Genomic DNA, 21396 nt, shown 5'->3' on the forward strand with positions numbered 1-21396 from the left:
CAAGCCAGTCACCTTCCAAGTCATTCCCGACGCCGCCTCGGCGTCTATCGGGTGTGGCTTGGCCCCACTGACAAGTGGACGAATGGACGAAGCGAGGTATGGAATGGACTCAGGATATTATCGCCCAAGTCTGACCGGCTCTGGAGCGGGCAGTGATAGACAATGCTCTCAGTAGGGGCTGCCACGCTTCTCGCCCGCTGGCGCCCCATTTGCGGCGAGTCTTGACTTGGGAGGTGCTCGCCTCTTGCGGCTTCGCTCCTCTTGCTCAATGACAGGCACCGCGGCAGGGATAAACTCAACCCCACGGTTGCGGCTGTTTGGACGAGCGTGTAGTTTGCGGTGGTTGTTGAGGTTATCTTGACGGTTGAACTGGTCCTTTCCACAAAACTCACAGGAGAATCGGTTGGGACCTTCTCCATGGAATCTAGAGGATGCATTAGTATTTGTTACTGTTCGCAAGCTAAAGAGCTAGGTGATGGTACTCACGTTTGCTTGTGACGCTTGAGATGCTCGTTCCTTCTGAATGCCTTTTGGCAGTTGGGATAATCACACTTGCACATGGCCTTGCGTACAACATCATATGAGTTGTCGTGAGACTGCTTCTCGGGCACCTTTCTTGGAACACCCATCTGGCGCTCAAGGGCTGCTGTCTTCATGCGGGTACGAACCAGAGCGTGCACTGGTGTCCGCGCACCTGATACCCTGTTGGGAGACACTGGCTGTCCATGAAGATAATATCTTCCCATGGGGGATTGGGAGTATCGATGAAGGTCCATAGCTTCATCATGTGGTGACTGCACCTTTTGCCTGAAGAAAGAGATTGGGCTGTCATTGTTGCACGGCCACGAAGGTACACTGTCTGTCATCTCTGAGGGAGAGATGCTGTGTGTAGGTGCCATGATGTAGGGAGCGGGCTGTAGAGGTGCTTCAGTGTAGACCACTGGCCCGGAAGGGGTGATGGAACCGATTGAGTGTGAGGCCATGTTGTTCATGTCGAGGATGTGGTCGTAGGGCATGATGTCGCTCATTTTTCTCAGAGGAGTCGAAGGGGGAAGAGTTCCGTCAGTGGAAGAGAAAGACATACGGTCATGCTCCGCTTTCACGGGACCAAACATGTACTTAGGCATGATGGTAGGCGGTGTGAGGTCCCCTTGGCTGCTATATGACTGGTAGCCGTCAAACTCCAGTCTGAGATCGTTAGGCGTGGAACGACGAGAAATGGGTGTGAAGACCTCGTACGGAGAAGATGAGTTAGAAGAAGCCGAAGAAAAGCTGGCCCCAGGACACGAGATGGTCAGATTGTTGTAATCCTCCATCTCGAATCGGGGGTGGTGGTAAGTGTCTGGCTCGGCGAGTTGCATTTTGGATGATTGTGGTGGTGATGAAGAGCGAGTGAGAGAGAAAGAGGCACACAAAAAGATAGCCGGGAGAAAGTAAGCCAAAGGGAGCAGAATAAAGATATTCAACGAGAACAACAAGCTCAATGGTAATATGATGATGATAAATTAACAGAGTGCGTTTTGGATATTGAAGGAGTGTAAGTTTAGACAGAATCCCTTCAATATGGAGAGAGTACTCCAAGAAAAAGCACAACGACCACGACAGGCGAGAAGAGATCGAGTGTGCAAGAACTTGGGAAATGATTGGGAATTCTGATCGGGAATGTTGGATTATTTCTCGAGGGCGGACGACTGAAGATATAGTATCGTCCTGGAATGAGAGATGGGGATGCTCTTAGCGGGCCTGAGACAAGTCTACCTGCAGATCAATCCCCGGGAAAAGAGGCTTTTGGAAGTAAGTGACAGAGAGAGACCGAGACACCAAAAAGAAATTGTGGGTGCGGTATGGGTATTGGCAAAGGTCAAGGATAGCTCGATAGATCGAACTTATCGAGATCTAGGGGGGGCGTGGTTCAGGACCGAGTCAGGCGAGGGCGAATCACGGACTTTTATCACCGGCTGTACTTTGTATCGTAGTTGTAATGTTTTGGCCATCCATCTCGACTCTTATCCGCTCATGGCCGGGGGGTGTGAAGGGATACAGGATACAGGGGTGAAGGGGTCCAATTTGCCCTGGTCTACTAGGTAGTATGCCCAGAAAGAGAAAACGACAGATAGAATTGATAGTGCTCCATAGATGTGCGGTGGCCACTTATACTGCCATGCAGTAGACTCCCGCGTAGCGTAATCTCCCAGACTATCGTGGCCTTGTTTGTGGGGAGAGGAGGGGGGCCTTACCGCTTGGCACGGGCGCCCTGTCCAAGCATTTGTGGTGTTGGGAGAGTCGTACAAGCTGGAGGCTGGATATTGGGCCAAGCTGCCAAAAGATGCAGCGGCAACATAAAGAGAACAAAGATGACTGAAATGCACATGGGGTCCATACAATACATGCGCCAAGCTGGTGTAAGCACACGGAACCTGCGATTCAATAACACGCATGAGATGAGATTAACAGCCCGCCTTTCATGCACTTGCATGCGGCCTGGAGAACAGGGAAATAAAGACACACGGCCAAAAGAGAGGCCAACCTACCTGGACTCGTACAAGTCACGGGCCAGCTAGCTGAACGGTCAGGACGTCCGTCAGCCCAAAAAGAAACCCCAGTGTGCGCAAAAAGCAAAGGATACCCCCGAGCTGGTGTCCCGTCATTTTGTCAAGCGATGTCACCAACCCAGCCCGCAGCGAGCAGCTCTGTTGCTAGCAGTAATAGTGCATGCTCGTACTCGTAGTGGTAGTTGCATGCACCCCTTCCGCAATGAGTAGCAGAGAGCCACTACCTAGCAGGGGCCCCCTTGTCGCTAAGAAGATCGGATGTGCCCGGTTGGTTGCTGGGGTCTCTGCATGATGATCTACCAATGGGTAGGCTGGCCGGCATAGCGGACGGATCTCATCTCTCGCTATCATATCAAGCTTGCGCTTGTGAGTATGGGTATGCTTGCCGTGTGCCGTGTGCTGTATACCGCTAGATGAATCAAACTTGGAAAATCATGGTCATGGATATTAGCCAAAGCCGAATACAGCTTTCCGTCCGGCACAGTAGCCCATCGGTCGGTGAGTTGACACAGTCCTGTCGCTGTGTACTAGTACTAGGTAAAGCCCACATGGCGGGAGGAAGTTTATCTCCGCTGTACTCCGTAGTCATGGGGAAGAGATTTGATGCTGTCCCATGCTTGTGTCAACTCCAGATGCTCCCAAAATGAACCCTCCGCACAAATCACTCCACTTGAATCGGCAATGGAACGGAGAGACATGTTGGAATGTGGGCACGATAAACCACCACAATTTCCTCTGCTCAAGTCAAACACCGTTCGTACAAAATGTGAGACAGTTTATACCAAGGTATCGAAGATTCAGATAGCGTGTGTGAAGGGTGCTACATAGGTACAGTAGCTATCTTTCTAGGCCAGCCACGGAGAAACTGCCGGCATCCATGGATGTAAAACAGGATTTTGCGTGCTTCTCTTGAACATGTGCCCTTGCCACTGGCTTCGGCCGCATGAGAAGCCGTGGGCAACGGCAGCCGCTGTCATATTCTCTCCACAGAACATGGTCCGGGGGAGAAGGCTGCAGATTACAGACAAAGAATCCCATGTCGACCTGAACGGCAGTTCCAACGGCCACGCCATCTCGAGACCAGACTTGTCTCTCATCGTAGTGGACGAACGGCTGGAAAGCGTGCAGCAGAATCAGATCAGGGAAAAGAGCAAAGGATAGAGTTTGGCGCTTGTTCACGCAGGTCTGACACATCCAGCCCTCTTCATCAGGGCAAGTCACAGGCCAAAATCGAGGCCAGAGTCCACTCTCGTCCACTCTTGAGGCCGTCGCCAGTCAGGTACGAGGTGGCCCCAGCTTTTCGCCCGGCGCTCGCCTCCTCTGGTGCACCGTGATGGCTCAGACCATCAGCATCCACCCAAGAGGGACCCAAGAGGGCCGGACGCGCACTAGAGATAGAGTTCACGGGTCCCTGCGATTAGCTCATGACGAACCCGTCCATCGTTCTTAGGGCCGAGGGAGCCGCGCCGTGACAAGTCAGGGGCAGTTATCCGCTAGGGCTTTGATGGCTGATAAGGCGTGGCTTGACATGGCAATTCTATTACTCGTATCTCGGCATGAGGCGTCAAGTGATTCGCAATTAATGCTGGGCATTTGCATTTGGTACGTGATGTCACTAGCAAGCAAATCGGTGAGCGGAGAAGCCGCAGTGCCGTTATGCCGTTATGCAGCTATCGGGGATGTATTCGGTGTGTCAGCAACCCTCGATACAACGCTACCGTTACAACATGCGGAGATGGCCTCACTGCAGTGTGTTCACTTCTGCAGACCACAGTCGCCCTACATTTCACATTTCACGCGCAGCCAAGTGCCCCAGATGGGCCAAGGTCTGTCGTCACAGGCTAATGCAGATGAGTTCTCTCGCAAATTCGCCGGCCAAAAACAGGATCGGCTACAGTACAAGCCGCGTCCAGACTTCAAGGGAGGCCGCTATTATCTGGGACCGTTGCTCGCGGTGATTCGCTGCGCTGCTTATCCCTGGCTTATGGCCTGAGTAACGTAATATCTCATGTTTGACATCTAATCTACTGGCCAAACCAATGTGTGTCTTTCAGTGAGTACATGTGCTAATACCCAAGGGAATAAGCAGGGCGGCGGCGACACCATTCCCTTGGTGGACTACCAGCACACACACGCCGTTTATCCCCAGCTCTATCCCTTTATAAAACAATGTCTAATAAGGTGCTTATTCGAGCTACTCCACGGAGATACGCAGATGTACGAGTATGCAGGAACTGGCCTCATCGGAGCATGGAGTGCGGCGGACGAAGCCCAGTCATGCCACGCGCTCGCTTGCTTCGAGTGCCATGCGAGGACCACGCCAAATGTCAACTCAAGTGCTCTGATCCTTTGACGTGTCATATTTCTGTCTGCGTGTTCGATCTCTGCTGCCTAATTCTGATGCAGTTGAATCTCTACCTACAAGTGTAGGATACCCCTACTCAAGCTGGATGCAACTCGCCACGCCGGCCATAATACTTATGCGAGCTGATGACAGTGAGCTTAATACCACATCCTACTCAGTGGGTACATGCTCGTTTCCTCCTCTAGCAGCCAAAGGGGGGAATATGATCTTTCATCGCTTACAGGGACATGGATCTTTGCCGTAGCTCGACGCTGAGCAAGGGCCACAATCTCTCCGGAGCACTTCGTCTGCTTGGTTCGATCTCGCCATACCGATACTCAATCCCACCGCCGCGCCGTCCAAAAGCTGCTGGCTAGGCTGAAATGTCCTGCAACAGAGCATCGGCCGCTCATATGCTCTAACTCCAGCTGGCCTAGCTCATGCAGTAGCAATGGCACTTCTCTCTACCAAACAACTTAGAGGCCGCGTGTCAATCGATGGCTCGTCCTGGGCGAGCGTACTACGCGGCCCAAAAGTGACTAAGGGATAACACGACCAACTCTGAGCATCATTATTCACGCGGGGTACGACACTGGTAAAGAACGGGCGTTTCATGAATAATGCATGCTTAATGAGAGGTAGCCCGCTATACACTTATTTCGTGTCCGCTTAACCAAGTGGCTATTCGATCCCACGTCCGGAGTCCATCTAGTCTAATTGAGAAAGTATGCCGCCACCCGCGAACCAGGTACAGTCAGTGCTGATCTAATTCGGATTCCGTGTACTCCGGATAGGATCATGCCTAGTACCAAGTGGTAGTAGCTGTTGTACCTACAGCACAGCACGATCCGAGAAGTCTCGTGGAGAGATTGCTGTTCCAACACAGCACACCGGATGCCGTATGTTCACCAGCAAGCTGCTGCCGCATGTCAGCCGCGCAACCTGCTCCAAGACACCAAGCAAAGGCCCCACTAGAATGTCATGGACGGCCATATGAACGATATATTTGAAATACCCGCAATGACATTGGTTGAATGAGGCTTTACCATCTCCTCGTGTCGGCTGTAAGGAACACTGCATGGGGTGCAACACTTCAGGTTACACGACGCAGCCTATACATCTACACCCAAATCCCAGAGACTTGGGATGCTGTTGGGTGATGGTTGATGGGTAGCACAGCAGTGCCGATGACCAACCTGTCGGTTTTTTTTTTTTCTTTTTCTTTCCAAATCGACAGCTGTCGCGCATCCTGATGTTGGGGATGTCTTAGTTCATGCAGCATCGGTGTGACAGCCAAGACCAAGTTCACATTCGCCCAGGAGAAGGCTAATGCATCATATTGCCAATCTGGCAAAAAAGAATGAAGTGAGCTGCAACATGCACCTCTGTAAATCCTGTCTTGTTATCTCAGTGACAGAAGCCTGGCTGGTGGGTAGCTCGCTCTGAGAGAAATCGACATGTCATATTCCTAGCTTCACGCGTGGATCACCACCAAGCCGATAGGCCGGAAGAAAGGCACAAGGGCAGCGAAGTTATTGGCTGCTACCACCTTGTTACATCACTTGCTGCGGCACTTATGCCAAACCCAACGGGTTTAACTCACAATCCAGGCACACAGCCCCGAGAGATACCTGGTCAAGCCCCGCTACATGTGCGATGTTCAGCTCTCTTTGCATATCGAACCCCGGAGGCCGTGGCGATTTACCCTGTACGGCGATTCTCAGCCTCAACTCGCTTCTGCGAAAGTGTTTTCTTTTCTTTTTTCTTGGTGAACCTCGTATTTTGGTCCCTTTTTACCTCATTGTTCTTTTTTTTCCCTCTTATACCCGGCCAGCCAAGCATATGTCGGCCCTTCTTCCCCCTCCGCACCAAGCCCGAACCAGGCAAGCCGGCGATACTCCATACCAAAGGATACTCGGCCGGAGCCTCAAGTTGTTCCCGCTCTTCGCTTCGAACTCTCCAAGTGTTGACTACGACAAGCAAAAGGTCCTAGGAGCCATGGCAAACCGAACATGATCTATCACTTCGAGCTAGTGTTCGTCAACTAACTCGGATTGTAATTAATCACAAGAATCTATCAATCCGGGAAAACACACCACATCTGGACGGTGTTTGCTTTTGTCTGTCTCCTCCGCTGTTAGTGTGCCTGCACGACTAAACATGTATGTCTCTGCCTGTTGGCTGAAGATGTATCAGTTGATGAGGGATGGCGGGTGAAACAGACAGGTCTAACAGAGCTGAGTCTGTGCTGATGAATGAGGTGCCAAGGAGAGCGACCCTTTCCATCTCGCCAGGTATACGTCAAGAAACGCACTCAATTAAGCTGCTGTCACTTGTCGCTTTACTATGTTGATAGCAACGCACGCCACAACGGGCCAGAACCTCCAGGCCAATTCGGATGTTGGGGACCCGTCAATCGGGGTCCTTTGTTTCCCCCGCTCGAGCCTCTGACCCCTGTCTACCGGCCCGCTCCCATCTCCATCTTGCTTGGGGAGGATCTTGGAGAACGCGGACGTACTTCCGCAGGCACACACTGCTTGCGGGAATAATTCAGTTCTCTCGTCTTCTTGTTAGGTCATGACTACTGCCTTTACGCTGCGTCCACCCTCCCACATCCCGCCAACGCGGATATCCAAAATCAGAGTTTCCACTATACGGACCGTCCCTTGACGTGCGCTGCTCCGCTGTGCTTTCATGTTAACCTTAATGATAACAGCCCTCATGGATTTCCCAAAGATCAAGCTCTCCCATCGTCGATGGTGTGACCTCACGGGATAAACCAATGTCTTGACATGACCGAGTGAATCCTGGCCGCTGGTCTTGGAGCTAGTCATGCCCTTGGTTGGTTCTTACAAGAAATTCTCCGTTTCAGTGTAGAAACAAACCACGCAGTCTCGGCCCGTCCAAGGAAACATCACCTGCAGGTATATACCCGGTCGCTTACTGGCAGCGTCGTATTCCTACCATTTGTCGGGTGAATACCGGCGCGGCTCCGAGAGAAGCGGGTGGACTGTGCGTGAGCACATGTATCAAACTTGGGAAGATCAAGGAGCGCCACTTGCGGTGGATGCCCCATCCCGAACATATTCGGCGACCTCGGGCAGGGCAGATTACCAAAGATGTGTCTAGAAGGGCTGGATGGGTGTGCCCGGGGCTGATGGCAGCATATCCGCGATCTTTCTATGATCGTAGCCGCTCTGTTAGGGCTACGCCATGCTGCTCCGGTATTTACAACCCCATTGGAAAGGGCACTAGCAATGCGACGTTGGTCCCAAGGATCACTCGCTTTGGGAGTCGTGGTAGGCTGATATACGCCATGGGGGGGCGTTCCAAGCATCAGGTCCAAGCGTTAGCTAGGAACAAGGGTGATCAATCTCTGATCCAGGGGTGGGCAGTGGAGGACCAACGGAGCCGAGAACATGGTACTGGAATCACAAGGCCATACGGGTGCCAAGTCCTCGGTAGTCTGGATGGAGAAGTGAGCGCATATTCTGGATAACAGCGTTGGCAGCAGACGGATCTTGTGAGCGGGAGATACGTCTGTGTGTCAACTCGAGTGACATCTATGAGCGTGGCGCAACTGCTAATACTCCCAAGAGTTGCTACTGAGTTAAACCTACGCCCTATTATTAACCCCAATTTACGACCAATCTTCTAGAGATGATATCTGACAGAGTTTGTAAAGTTCCCGTCATGCTAATCTGTTCAGCTCTACTAGCACACTCGGCCGATGATAGATCCATGCCTCGGGCACCTAATCGGCTACTTCAGGGATGATCTAAGCACACGAGGCAGACACACTGCCAGGTACCGGGAGAGGGCGACAGCTTCGAAGAGTGAGCCTCTGCCCCCCTTCCAACCCTCGAGATCTTGGTGTGCTCTTCCAATGGGGATAGCGCCGATAACCCAACACTTTTCTCCTCGGTTGACATGCAAAAGGCATCTCTCGTGTGGGGGGAAGCGAGGCAAATCATTATCATCACACACACAGGCCGTGTTCCAGGCAATGGGGGTTTCAGATCAGGTCGAACTGTATTGACATGACACTTCTGGGGGATTTCGGTAGTGACAATGGTTATCAAAATGAGCGTGTCTATGCCAAGAGCCCTCCCTTGGAGTCGGGACGTCATAGCAGCTCGGCTCTCTCGCGTTCGTCCTCAGAGCGCCCCCCTCAAGCTAGATGGAACACGGAAGCAAGCAATGGCAACGAAAAAAAGGTCACAAGGCGCTTTACATGCTACTCATTGGCCGAAAATATGGACGGGTTCTAAATGGCAAATGAAAGCCGATCAAAGGTGGCATCGGTGGGTGGCTTGACTTTTTTTTGATTCCCTTGCAGCAAGCAAGTTTGAGTGCCAACAAGGACGGACGCGGTGTGGCGGTGGCCAAGGATGAAAAATAGAGAGTCTAACTTGAGAAAGAAAAGAAAAAAAAAGAAGGATAGGGCTAGCGCAGCGATCGTCACTCCTGGGTGGCCTGATGAGCTGGTCTGCCATTGGATTGCAAGACATGATCGCTTATGAAAAATAGTGAAGAGAGAAGACGCTTGTGAAGAGAAAACAAGGCCTAAGGCAGATAGCACCGCGATCGTTGTCAGTTTTTTCGACATAAGCGATGACTGCAGGCAGGCTCTCTGCCTTGGAATTTTCAGCTGGACTTGGGTGGACTTGGACTACTGTTGAGCAATGTTTGAGAGTGGTGTGATTTCCTCTTGGATTGGATTGGCGGGATATGCATGTCTCAGTGTGGTTGCGATAAGTCATTGCGCGGGGTTGCGAGGTTGCGGTTGTAGGGTAGGTCGATAGGTCGGTGTGGAGGTTGTAACATGCTACATACGAGAATGATGGATGATTTCAGAGTAAATGGATGTTGCTGAAATTGTGCTGTTGTTGTTATTAAAAGTGACACTGGTTTGGAGAGTAAATATCAAGTTGAATGAATTAGACGTAGGGTAGAATATATCACTTGTGTTGTGTTGCTGGTAATATCCTCACACACGGCACCCCGGTCATTAGCGATGCTCTAATCATGTATAGGGAATCAGATGCGTAGATGCTCCTTCACGAGCAAAGTAATTTCACTTTTTTCTATTCGACTTTTAGATAGCCTATTCCATGTCTACATCCTCTCCCGTAGCAGCGACTTCTTCATCCATATCGTGCAGGACCTCCTCCATTTCCGCCTCGGTCGCCTCCAGACCTTCAGAGCTCATGAGCTTGTTATCCTTGTCCTCGGCTATATAGCAGTAACGTATTAGTAAACATGGAAGTAATGATAATGTAGTCAGAGATAAGAGGAGAAAGGAGAAAATGAGAAATACTTACTGCGAGGCTCAACAATGAGGTTCTCCTGTACCTCACAGTCTGTGAGGACGGAACCCGCTCCAACGATACACCGTTTGCCCAGGATACATCTTGTAAGCTTGCATCCTTTTCCGATAACGACACCTTCCATGAGAAGACACTGGGACAACTTGGCTCCTTCGTTGATCTGGCAGCCGGCGCCAATGACAGTCTCCTTGATGGATGTCTTCTCTTCAACTGTGACATTTTCTGCAATCAAGCTGTCCTGCTTGGTGATGGTGGTGCGGGGCTTCACGCCTTCGGGATACGCGACTTTCTTTGGGTGAGCATATGGAGAGTGGTTCTCGGCATCCTCCTCGATGGAGGGAAGTTTAGCTAGCTGAAGAGAAATGGCGAGCAGCAGCTGTGCTGTGTCGACACGGCGAACTATTGAACCAGGAACTTGGTCTTTTTGTGAATGAATGTAGGCCAAGATAGACGGGGGTTCGAATTTTGATGCCGCTGAGGCGGAGCCATTCTTGTCGCCTTTGTACTGACCATCAACGGCAATGTTGATTGAGGAGATGGATTGCCTCGAATTTTCCTGGTTGCCGGGGGCGGACTCGGCCGGTGATGACCTGCCTTCCAGCTCAGACTCGTTTTCATCGCTGTCGTCGTCGCCAGCGCGGCAGACCTCACTGAAAGAGAGCTTCTCGGCCAATCCAGATTGCCATCCCGCCTTGGCCCACCACCCCACTACATCTTCACCAATGCTCTCCAGACGTTCATTCTTTTTGATGAAGTCGAGGATCCACCGGGGAAAGATGTAGATGTGTGCATCTCTGTGAGTCGTGTACATGCGAACTCGGGGGTTGGCCTTGACTAGTCCGTGACGGATGGGAATAGCCTTCCTCTCCTCTGTAAGATCGTTGAATGAATCTGTGGGCATAGAGTATACCAGTTTTGACACATTGGGGAAGATGGATCCTTTGGGAGGAACGGTGGGCGAAGTCGGCAAAGGAGCTGTAGCAATGAAATCCGTCTCCTCGCCCTTGACGGGCGCGCTGGCTTTTGTGTTGTACCACACACCGAGACCGCCGCTGTATCGAGTCTGGTGGCCGTTTGACAACTGTTTGGCGCCGAGGAGATCCGTAAGGCTGGCTGATTTCACCATCCAGGCCTGGAGCAGTTGCTCACCAGCAAGTTCGCAGACGAGATCGCATGGCAAGACGATAAAGTCACCAGTTACTAATTCTCTAACCTCGGGTAGCCGCAATATCTCAGCAGTGCCCGTGTTTTGGTCTAGATCAGCGGGAGCCAAGACATCTGGCCGCGGCAATGGCAGAGCTGTGAGATAGGGGTTGGTGTTGAGAGCAGCTGTCAATGCTTTTGAGGCTGATGGGGGACAGATGAGAGTTATGCCTAAGAGTTGTCAGCCGCCATCGTTGGATCCGAATCACTTGGGGTCCTTGTCGGAGCATAATAGTACGACCGCATATGCGGGATACGGAGTATTTGGGTATGGATATCGATGTTGCACAAAGAATGAAGCTCAACTGCTGAGACAAATCCCAAACAGGAAATATTAGAGCTGGAGAATTAACAGAGGTGCGCTTACTTGTGATGCCGGTACGGAGACAAAAGTCGATAGGGTACCACACCATAGGGCGGTTGGCAATGGGTAACAGAGCCTTTGGGTTCTCATCTGGGTTGGAGGTAAAGGTAGGGAATGACGAGCCAGGCCCACACAGAATGAGGGCTTGAAGCCCGGTTGAGGCCATCGACAAGGCGTGAGGCATCCTGGATGGAGGGGTCTGTGATGGCGGACAGACACGCAGAATAAAAGGCTGTGGCGGCTTGTTGACTGGGATATTCGAGATATTCGAGACGGTCACGGATGCCTCACAAGGGCCTGTCGAGTGAGGTTATAGTGAGATGCAGATGTCGCCTTGTAGACGGAGAGTTGACCGGGGTTATGAATATCTTTAAAAATCTCCCCCACTTGCGAGTTTGCAGTGAAGAGTCATAGCTACAAGGCAAGGCTGAGAGAGAGTTTGCATGTGTGGCGCAGCTTCCTAGATGTGGCTGGTATCCTATCAATAAATCAGCCAATCAGAGCACGGCATTCACGTGCGCGCTCGCAGCCTCGGTGGCGCGGGATTTAAATTGCTCCACCGCCGCAGCAACCTCGGGAGCGGCGCGTTGCTGGAGAGAGAACTCCACATTGTTGACATGAAGCAAGCTGAACCCCCAGCCACCGACTTGTTGCGACACACCTTCGACTAAGCCGGGCTCAGCTCTTCCCCCACTCAGCTCAGCACTTACAAGATCCAAGCTTGTTTATTCAGTACGAGCATTATTTTGTATAACCGCGGCATTGTTTGCATCTTGTTTTGCATCTTTGCAGCCTCTCTCGACCGCCCTCGGATTGGGCATTTGTAGCCAGTTCCGTTCGTGACCGCACTTGCAAGCGATGCCACGCTCTTCCGTCTAATGTCGCCTCCTTACGACAATCACGGCTCCTCCCGCAGGCGAGGCGTCTGGAGCCATTGGGTGCCTCTTGCCATCACCCTGACCGTTGCTACGGCCGGGCTCGCCGCTTGGGTATGGAGTCAGCGCAAGGAGACTGTTGAAGACCACGCTGAGGCAGAGCCCGACTTGGACTACGAGAATGCCGACTATGGAGAGAATCCGGCGTATGGCGCCGAGAACCGCAGACTGGCGCCGCCGCCGGAGCATGCGCAACGCGACAGCTATGCGACCGGCGCTGAGATGACCGAGGGCAATCAACGGGGAACGCGAACGGCGAGCGCCTTTACGTCGCAGCCGCAGCATTTCTTCGACTCGGCTGGAAAGACGGTTGCCGCCGGAGTCGCTGCCGCCGGCGCAGCTGTCGGCAAGGCGCTGGCCTCGATCCGCGAAGAGGACCGGCCCGAGCACGAAACGGGCGCCTGGCCTGAAGAACGAGAGCTCAAGAGAGAAAAGGGACCCGCGCCCAGCCTGAAGAAGCGCAAGACGGTCGCCATTGTCATCTCTGCCGATTCTCACTTTACCGACGACGACGATGACATTGCTCATGAGCATGCCGTGAGTGAACCCCTGTTTTGTTTTGCTTGTCGTCATCGCCCGCAGCTACTAACCAGTTGAAATAGTCCATCCTGAGCCACATCCCCAAGCACAATGACCTGTCTGCCATCAAGCTCTTTGTCCTCATCTATGCACCAGGCTTAAAGGACAGCACGGCTGATGCTGCTACGAGTAATCGCCCGCCTCCTTCGGTTAGCTCGTCATTCTCTAACGTTGGATATGATCAAGCTCAAACTCCCGAGGCCAAAAGCCCAGTGTAAGCCCCCTTTCTTTACCGACGTGTATGTTGATCTATGGGATAATGCTAATGGCTATGCTCTCGTTTAGTCTTGGCGCTACGGCAGAAAACACCTTGTTCAATGCCGTGTACTCGCATGCCTTGGCTCTGGTGGACAAGGAGACCATGATCCTTCCCTTCACCACCCCCAACGGCCACACCCACATCCTGCGCCACCTGCAGCCCGACATCATCTACCTCCAGGAGTCGCTTGCTGGCGACAGCGGTAGCTACATCACTAACATCCAGACCTGGCTTCGACACGACATTGTCCTTGTTGTGGGCGCCGAAGACGGATCTGGCGGTCTGGCTGATAGCGAATCCGAGGCCGAGAGAGCTGACAAGGTCGAGAAGTGGTGGCAGAAGCCCGAGCGCGTCGGTCGCGGACGAGGCATCATTGTTGTCGACAGCGTGCGCGTTAATGATGATTGGGCGCGAAGAGTTCAGGGCCGGGAATGAGGCTTAGACGGTACGTATCAGGATATTAATGAAATGGAAGGGAAGATACCAGGACGTTGATTTTGTAAATTTGTATATACATATTTTTTGGACTTGATCTCTTATTTTTACCAGTGCGACTTAGTGCTATAGTTACTCTTAGTTGGGGAGATGAAGAGGATATCGCAATCGTAACGTACCTGTATCTACCCATGGCATGTTTATAAACACCGTGCTTTACCGATTTGGCTCACATATTACGGATAGAACCTGCTCAGGGCTCAAGGCCACATGTTTTAAGGTTCAAATACATCCGATTTAAAGTTCGAGACTTGATGTTTTTTTTTTCTTTTCTATTTTGCTGTTTTGCTGTTGCTTTGATTCTGGAGGTGCCTTATGCAGCAGGCAGTTGGCCCCAATAGCCAATAGCGGCGCGCAGATCTATTTCAACCTCAACCGAGATTCTTCTTCCAAGGAAAACGCTGTCGTTGCAAAGCTACCTTATTCAAATACAAACGAATATTAGTACATGCACTGGTATTACTAGGTACTCATGTGAAAACGCCCATCTCTCGTATACTTTGCGAGTGGTTGGTTAAAAAGGGTTGAGGCGGAGTCACGTGATAGGTGAGCCTCGGGCTTTGTCAGTCAGTTCAACGTCTGCTCAACTTCACCTCAGATGGTCCCTTATGCGCAATCGCCAAGTCGCCGGCGGAATCCAACTACTCCCTATACTCTCGTTTCTGCTAGACGTCGCCAGCGGCTCAACCATCACCGACTGATGGATCACTGCTAATCTCGACCTCTTGCGCCTCTGTTCGGCCGTGGTCACCGGATCCACGCTGAGCAATCGTCTCCACAACCCACTAATCTCGCGCCGCGACTCCAGCTTCACGTCTCGTCATCCCGAACTGCAATTGCGGCGCAAGTAGATGCTTGCGATCGACGCCGCGAGACACGCCCAGCAAGCGCGGTAGAAGCCGGGGTCTCAGGTCCTGCAACACGCGCGCCGTCGTGCATCCGGCGTCACGATGGCACCTACCAACGTCACCACTGCCACGGCAACCGCCACCACCACGGCGGTGCAGCAGAACGGCTCAACCAAGATTAAGCGACCGGTGCCGCCAGGAATCCAGACCAGCGGGGCTGCCTCGTCAGCCTCGTCGCCGTCGCCGTCCATGGCGAACAACAAGCCGCCCAGCGCGAAGCAGCCGCCTAATTCCGCCAGCGATCGGGCCATCACGGCCTCAACGGTTCGGCCCATGGCCCGGATCCGTCGCGATACCCTCAACCAGGCGGCCGGGCGCAATTCAAGAAACAGCGCGGGAATGCGATCGGCTTCGTTTGCAGCAGATATGGCGGTTCATGGCTATGAACCCCCACCATATGGTAATATCATGACCCATGTTGGCACCATATTGGCGTGACTCTAACAGGGCATCCATCTACAGTTGTCACCGATGCGTACGTATTAAAGAAGCATTTGGGGCGACCCCCCTCGCTGGTCGTCCATATGCACCCCACACATTTCCGCTTCGATGGTCAGGACGGCATGTTCCAGTATAAGTCGCCGATGAGGATGTTTCTCGACCATGTGAAGAACCGCACGATTCCCCACGATCTTCTCTCCTACTTTATCGAAGGCAACGTGCCATTCTATGAGGGATGCCTCATTGTACAGATTCACGACCACAAATCTGTGGCCCAGGCCAAGGGCGTCAAACGACCTTCATCCGCCTCCAGCGCTGTTGTACCGTCGTCTATCCACAACTACAACCAGTGTCTTACGCCTTCACCCCACGTGCCATACCCCAAGGAAGAGCAGAACGCCGGTGAAGTGGCTGGGAAACCAAAGGAAGAAGCTTCAAAAGAGGCAGATGTCGATGAAAAGGACGCTGATAAAGAGCCTACCCCGAATGTACCTGTGGACACATCAAGCAAAGTTGCCGCGAAGCCAAAGATTTATACTGTCGTCCTTCACCCGACGGCCGAGAGTATACAAATGGATCTCGTGCTCAGAGCTTCCACATCCAAAATCAATGGCGATGCCCGTGCTACTAATGACAGTTCGGTCATGGCACCTCCATCAACCCCCTCAACGCTGGTGCCGCCGACACCGACTACGGCAAATATGCAGCCGCCTGCGAAGAAACAGAAGCGAGAAAAGAATGAACTGGATAGAAATGGCTTATATGCTTTCGAAGGCCAGGTATTACTCGCAACCAACGCACCTCTAATGCTCGAGCCGACCAAGAGCGCAGAGGAGACCATTGCCCTGCTGGAAGAATGGTCACATCCCAGCCACAAGGAGGACCCGCCCAAACCAAAGACGCGCAAAAGGACTGTTGCCGAAATGGCCGCGGACGAGGCTGCTGCTGCGGAGCTGGAACGCTATATGTTGGTGCTGGACGATCGGCTTGCCTCAAACTCCACCGGCGCCCAAGGCGCTGGTGGTGCAGATGGAGATGGTGCAACTGGCGCAGCTACCTTTGAGCCTCGATTCGAACGCTTTAAGCTCATTGAAGATATTAAGAGAGAGCATGCCGAAAAGAAGGAACAGGAGAAGCTTAAGCAACTTGAAAATGACCGGAAACTGCAGCTCCAGAGGCAACAGCAACAGCAACAACAGGCAGCAGAACTCGCTGCCCAGAGGCAAGCGGAACAAGAGAGGGCGCGACGCGAGGCTGCGGCCAGGGAGAGTCAGCTTCGTCAAGCCGAAGCACAGCGACAGGCACTGGCTGCTCGTGCTGCAGCGTCAACTCCCGTAGCGCAGGCCAACAACAACCAAGCGCAAATGAACCAGACGCAGCACGCTCACCCCTCCGCTCAGGGCGGAGTGGTGGCCAACGGTATGCAAAACGGCGCCCCGGCAGTTCAGCAAAACGCGATGCCAAACAGTATACCTGGCCCAGCCCAGGCCCGTTTCCAGGCCCAAATGTCTCAGGCTCCAGTGTCCTCGCCTGTCATCAGGCAGGGTACTCCCCAGAATATGTCGTCGCCGATGGTGGGAAGCGTCCCTATGCAGCAGACCAACTCCAGCATGGCAGCAAGCCCCCCTCGGCCTGCTTCTGTTGTACAAAACCCGCAAGTATCGCACGCCATGTCCAACAGAAACAGTCAGCAGAGTCATCCCTCCAACACACCTCGTATGCCCCACTCGACGCCAAATATATCTCATGCCACGCCTATTAACCGGCCGACAATGGTTGCAACTCCCCGCATGACCCAAGCGAGTCCTCCTCCTGCTATGATGGCCCAGAACTCTCAGATGGGCCAGCAGATGATGATGAACGGCCAAGTTATGAACCAGGCCAACCCTCAAGTTATGGCCCAGATGCAGCAAGCCCAACAACGAGCCATGTTGCAGCAGCAGCAGCAACAGCAACAGCAGATGGTGGCCGCCGCTCTGCAGAATGGTACCTTTAATGGTGTTAACATTGCTTCACAAGGCGCAGGCATGACTCCTCAACAGCAACAGCAAATGATGCAAATGATGCAACGGCAAATGATGCTGCAGCAGCAGCAGGCGGCACAGCAACAGCAACAGCAACAGCAACAACAGCAACAGCAACAGCAGATGAACCCACAGCAGCAACAGCAGCAGCAACAGCAGCAGCAACAGCAGCAGCAGGCACAGCAACAGTGGGCTCAACAATACGCTCAACAGCTGCAGAACATGCAAGGTGCTCAGATACGCCAGATGACACCACAAATGCAGGCTCAAATTCAGCATATGGCGCGAATGGGCCAGATGAATGGACAGCTAGGAAACATGATGCGAGGCCAGATGAATGGGCAGATGATGAATGGTAATGTCAATGTCAATGCCAACAACATGCAAGCCATAGTCGCCATGCAAATGCAGCAGCAGCAACAGCAGCAGCAGCAGCAGCAGCAGGCACAGGCCCAAGCCCAAGCCCAAGCCCAGGCACAGGCTCACGCGCAGGCCCAACAAGCTCAAGCCCAGGCTCAAGCTCAAGCCCAGGCACACGCTCAGGCTCAAGCCCAGCAAGCACACGCTCAGGCTCAAGCACAAGCTCAGGCGCAGGCGCAGGCACAGGCGCAAGCACAGCATCAAGGGCAAGGACCTCAGCAAGCACATGGCAACGCTACCTTACAAGTGCAAATGCAGGCCCATGCCCGCCTTGTCTACAATCGCCTGATGGGAGTGGCGGCAGCTAAATTCGGCGGTCCTGAAAACATACCACAGGATACGGTGGACAAAATCAAGCAGCAATCCTATGCGCAAGCCCAACAATCAGTGAGAGACTTGGTTCAGCGGAGAGCCCAGGCGCAACAGCAACAACAGATTATGATGCAGCAGCAACAGCAGCAGCAGCAGGCAGCAATGCAGGGCATGGGCGGTATGATGGGGCATCAAGGAATGTAAATACGAGAAGAGATGTGGGCAAACGAAAAAGAAGGGAAGAAGCACGCCAGCTCCAGTCCAAGAAACACCTGGGAATGAGCGTCTTGGAACATGGGCGATGCCAAAGAAAGGAAATGACGGCTGTTGACATACATGTCTTTTTCACACACGGAGTTCAGGAAGGCTGGTTACAAATTTCGGCAACGTCAGGATTTTACCGCGTTTGGGCAACAATGTTTTAATACCCTATGGAATGATGCTTTCTGTGGTGGCAGGTTAACCACAATGAGCTTGCTTTGAAGTTTTGTTTTTCTTCTTTTATTATTATTATTTTTGCTTCTTTTTGTGCTTCGAGGAGAACGGGGCATTATATGTCGGCTTTTGGACTGGCTCATACGAGTATGAATCTAACGAAGCCGCTCGGCAACTGGCGTTGGAAGGGGGGTGGTTCACTAGGATTGGTGGAGGTAATGGAGTTGACATGCTTGTATATTACCAGTTTTCAGAGCAGCAGAAACTTTGCGTATTGCAATAAATGAAGAGTTTGACTATTTTCTGTGTACCTTATGGTGACGAAGTGTTGACATGGTAGTGTGCTTTGGTTTGCTGAGATGGAATCAATCTATGGTTGGGTACCTCAGTCCAGGTACTACACCTAATGCAGCGATGCATTGTGTACCTCTTGTTGGTGCAGTAGTGCGCAGTAGAATGGTCGGATAGCTTTGTACCTACATACAGAACGTGCATCTGCTATTACGTTAGAACAGGTACCTATCTAGTAGTGCTGCTATTTCATGCTAAGGTGATGTCTTGATTCCATTGCCCAAAACACTCTGTGCTCACAACTCATACCTAAATAACTTGGAAGAATATCAATAGCTCGGGTACTATATCCTCTATCCCCTGTATTATCCCACTCTACGGACTATCAATGCCCGCGATTGTAACCCCCTTTTTCCCGCCGAAATCTGCTGCACACCGCTTATAAAGAACCGAAAATCATCGTCCAGCCCCGAAACGGCGGTTGTCACGTGCCCCCGGCCTGTTCGGGGAGGTCCCCAAAGCAATGACGGAGCGTCACGTCAAGCATATCCAAGCGTCCAGTCCAGCTTAGCCCCATTTGCTTTGCGCGAAAGCTTGACGTGATTCCAGGCTGAAGCACATCCTGTGCATCCTTTCAAGCAGCCATTCTTTTTGCAGCCTGTGCCTGATCACCGCCTCTGCCGGAACTTGAGCATCGCTGTCGGTTCCGTCTTTACCTGTTTTCTTTTTGCGGGGGAGTGTCTCTGTTGAGCATTATCTGTATCTGCCTCTTTGACCCCATCGCCTCCCCTGTTGTCTCTCTCCCCTCCGACTCGCCGCCTTTAATTTTTGCTCCTTCTCCTCACGATACTTTTGGCCCTTTTCGTCACGATGCAGCCTCCTCGGTCGTCAGCGCTGCTGCTGTCGCTGCTTCTGGCGGCGCCGGTGCACGCAGCGACGATGCTGAGCTGCAACAAGATCCTGGTGGACGGGCACAACTTTGATCTGTCGCCGCTTGGAGGACCGCACTCGGTGGTGACGTCGCGATTCGAATCTAGCACGGGAGCTCACTCCAACACTACGTATACGGTGGATATTTGCCAGCCCCTGAAGAAGAGCGGAAAGGCAAAGTCAAAGGAGGAGTGTCCCAACGGAACAAGAGGTGAGGGCCATCTTACCTTTCTTTGTTACTTGATCATCTTCGCTTTCGGAATGTCCTAACCAAAGCTCGCAGTCTGTGCCATTACCCGGTTCCTCAAGGACGACCAAGACTCCGTCACAAAAGTCGTTGCTATTGCGGGTGGGCTTGAAAACGCTGGCGGATCGCAATTCGAATACGAGGCGACAAGGCTCAAGAACAGCGACTCAAACTCGGACTCTCAGAAAGAGGGCCTTCGACTGGTCCTCAAGGGCGGTAAACACCCTCTCACCGGGCCCGTCTCCGAGCGAAGGACCCAAAAGGCCGTCATCGAGTTCCTGTGTGACCCGGAAAAGACTGGCACTGAAGGCGAGTGGGCTTCTGAGGATGAGTACGAGAAGGCTCCTTCGACAAGACGACGAGCAGAGGATGACAAAGGAGACAAAAAGGAGAAGGATGATGATAAGAGCGGAGAGGATGGCGACAAGGACAAGGACGATGATGGGAAGCAGGACTCGGCCATCGAGCACCAGCTGAAGAACGAGAACGCTGCTCTCATCTGGGAGGACTATGCTAAGGAGAAGGATGCCGACGTGTTGCGGCTGACTTGGTACACCAAGCATGCATGCGAGAAGCGTGATGGCGGCAAGGATGAGGACAAAGAACCCAGCGACTCAAGCGCAAGCTGGGGCTTCTTTACTTGGTTTGTTATTATGTAAGTGCAACGCAAACTGCTCCATGCGGATCTGACGATTTTGACTAACGGTTCCTCTCCCTCTCTGCAGCGTCTTCCTTGGCATTGCGGCATACTTGATCTTTGGCTCTTGGCTCAACTACAACCGTTACGGCGCACGAGGCTGGGATCTCCTCCCCCACGGCGACACCCTGCGCGACATCCCCTACCTCCTCAAGGACTGGACGCGCCGGGTGCTCAACACCGTCCAGGGCGCTGGCAGTCGCGGAGGCTATAGCGCTGTCTGAGCGATAACAAAAAGAACTCATTTTCACGGCCCCAGGGGTGGAATGGGATGGGATAGGTGGGACACGACGCGATGGCTGCGAACAAGGGTTATACAATGCACAATGCTTGGGGTTCTTGGTACTTGATTTTCTTTTTCCTAATCCCCTTGTCAGTTTTTGGCAAGGCGGCGTTCTGGTTGCATACTAAGACTTCGTTGCGTTTTGTTTGGGCGGTATTTGTAGAGACTGTATTTATTTTTTTGGGTTCTACTATTGATAATCCCATAAAAATATGTTTTATCCTTTTTTTTGCTTGTTCACTCGTGATGCCGTTACTGGACTGTAAATGATGATGATGACTATATCACTTGGTATGGAGTAAGAGACTTTGTATGGAGTAGACTATAATCCCGATATATGGAGCAAA

At 52.4% G+C, this 21396-nt stretch overlaps 8 protein-coding genes across 8 annotated transcripts; 5 read left to right on the forward strand and 3 right to left on the reverse strand.

The window, feature by feature from the left end:
- Positions 1-168: 168 nt before the first annotated feature.
- M431DRAFT_61248 (hypothetical protein) lies at positions 169-1292 on the reverse strand (the record flags this gene model as incomplete). The annotated part of the gene is made up of 2 exons (XM_024921579.1): positions 169-424; positions 487-1292. Coding segments are annotated over 2 exons (1062 nt in total), but the record flags the coding sequence as incomplete, so codon positions are not given.
- Positions 1293-2937: 1645 nt separating this feature from the next.
- M431DRAFT_512206 (hypothetical protein) lies at positions 2938-3207 on the reverse strand. The gene has a single exon (XM_024919799.1). It carries the CDS (start codon positions 3139-3141, stop codon positions 2971-2973), a length of 171 nt encoding a protein of 56 aa, XP_024770285.1. The 5' UTR covers positions 3142-3207; the 3' UTR covers positions 2938-2970.
- A 680-nt stretch (positions 3208-3887) lies between these two features.
- Positions 3888-4624, forward strand: M431DRAFT_541592 (hypothetical protein). The gene has a single exon (XM_024921101.1). The coding sequence runs from the start codon at positions 4057-4059 to the stop codon at positions 4543-4545; it is 489 nt and encodes a 162-aa protein (XP_024770286.1). The 5' UTR covers positions 3888-4056; the 3' UTR covers positions 4546-4624.
- A 1600-nt stretch (positions 4625-6224) lies between these two features.
- On the forward strand, positions 6225-7020 carry M431DRAFT_257871 (hypothetical protein). The gene has a single exon (XM_024913841.1). It carries the CDS (start codon positions 6473-6475, stop codon positions 6887-6889), a length of 417 nt encoding a protein of 138 aa, XP_024770287.1. The 5' UTR covers positions 6225-6472; the 3' UTR covers positions 6890-7020.
- Positions 7021-10003: 2983 nt separating this feature from the next.
- M431DRAFT_9281 (hypothetical protein) lies at positions 10004-11977 on the reverse strand (the record flags this gene model as incomplete). Its single annotated transcript, XM_024924406.1, has 3 exons — positions 10004-10131; positions 10221-11600; positions 11797-11977. 3 exons carry the CDS (start codon positions 11975-11977, stop codon positions 10004-10006), a joined length of 1689 nt encoding a protein of 562 aa, XP_024770288.1.
- A 427-nt stretch (positions 11978-12404) lies between these two features.
- On the forward strand, positions 12405-14193 carry M431DRAFT_512209 (hypothetical protein). Its single transcript, XM_024919800.1, has 4 exons — positions 12405-13265; positions 13331-13436; positions 13494-13521; positions 13593-14193. The coding sequence occupies exons 1-4, from the start codon at positions 12672-12674 to the stop codon at positions 13999-14001; spliced, it is 1137 nt and encodes a 378-aa protein (XP_024770289.1). The 5' UTR covers positions 12405-12671; the 3' UTR covers positions 14002-14193.
- An 818-nt stretch (positions 14194-15011) lies between these two features.
- On the forward strand, positions 15012-18370 carry M431DRAFT_95181 (hypothetical protein; the record flags this gene model as incomplete). The annotated part of the gene is made up of 2 exons (XM_024924673.1): positions 15012-15369; positions 15432-18370. The coding sequence occupies 2 exons, from the start codon at positions 15012-15014 to the stop codon at positions 18368-18370; spliced, it is 3297 nt and encodes a 1098-aa protein (XP_024770290.1).
- Positions 18371-19762: 1392 nt separating this feature from the next.
- Positions 19763-20990, forward strand: M431DRAFT_9284 (hypothetical protein; the record flags this gene model as incomplete). Its single annotated transcript, XM_024924409.1, has 3 exons — positions 19763-20033; positions 20106-20724; positions 20795-20990. The coding sequence occupies 3 exons, from the start codon at positions 19763-19765 to the stop codon at positions 20988-20990; spliced, it is 1086 nt and encodes a 361-aa protein (XP_024770291.1).
- Between the last annotated feature and the right edge of the window lie 406 nt (positions 20991-21396).

Source organism: Trichoderma harzianum (genome assembly GCF_003025095.1).
Source record: "Trichoderma harzianum CBS 226.95 unplaced genomic scaffold M431scaffold_14, whole genome shotgun sequence".
NCBI lineage: Eukaryota > Fungi > Ascomycota > Sordariomycetes > Hypocreales > Hypocreaceae > Trichoderma > Trichoderma harzianum.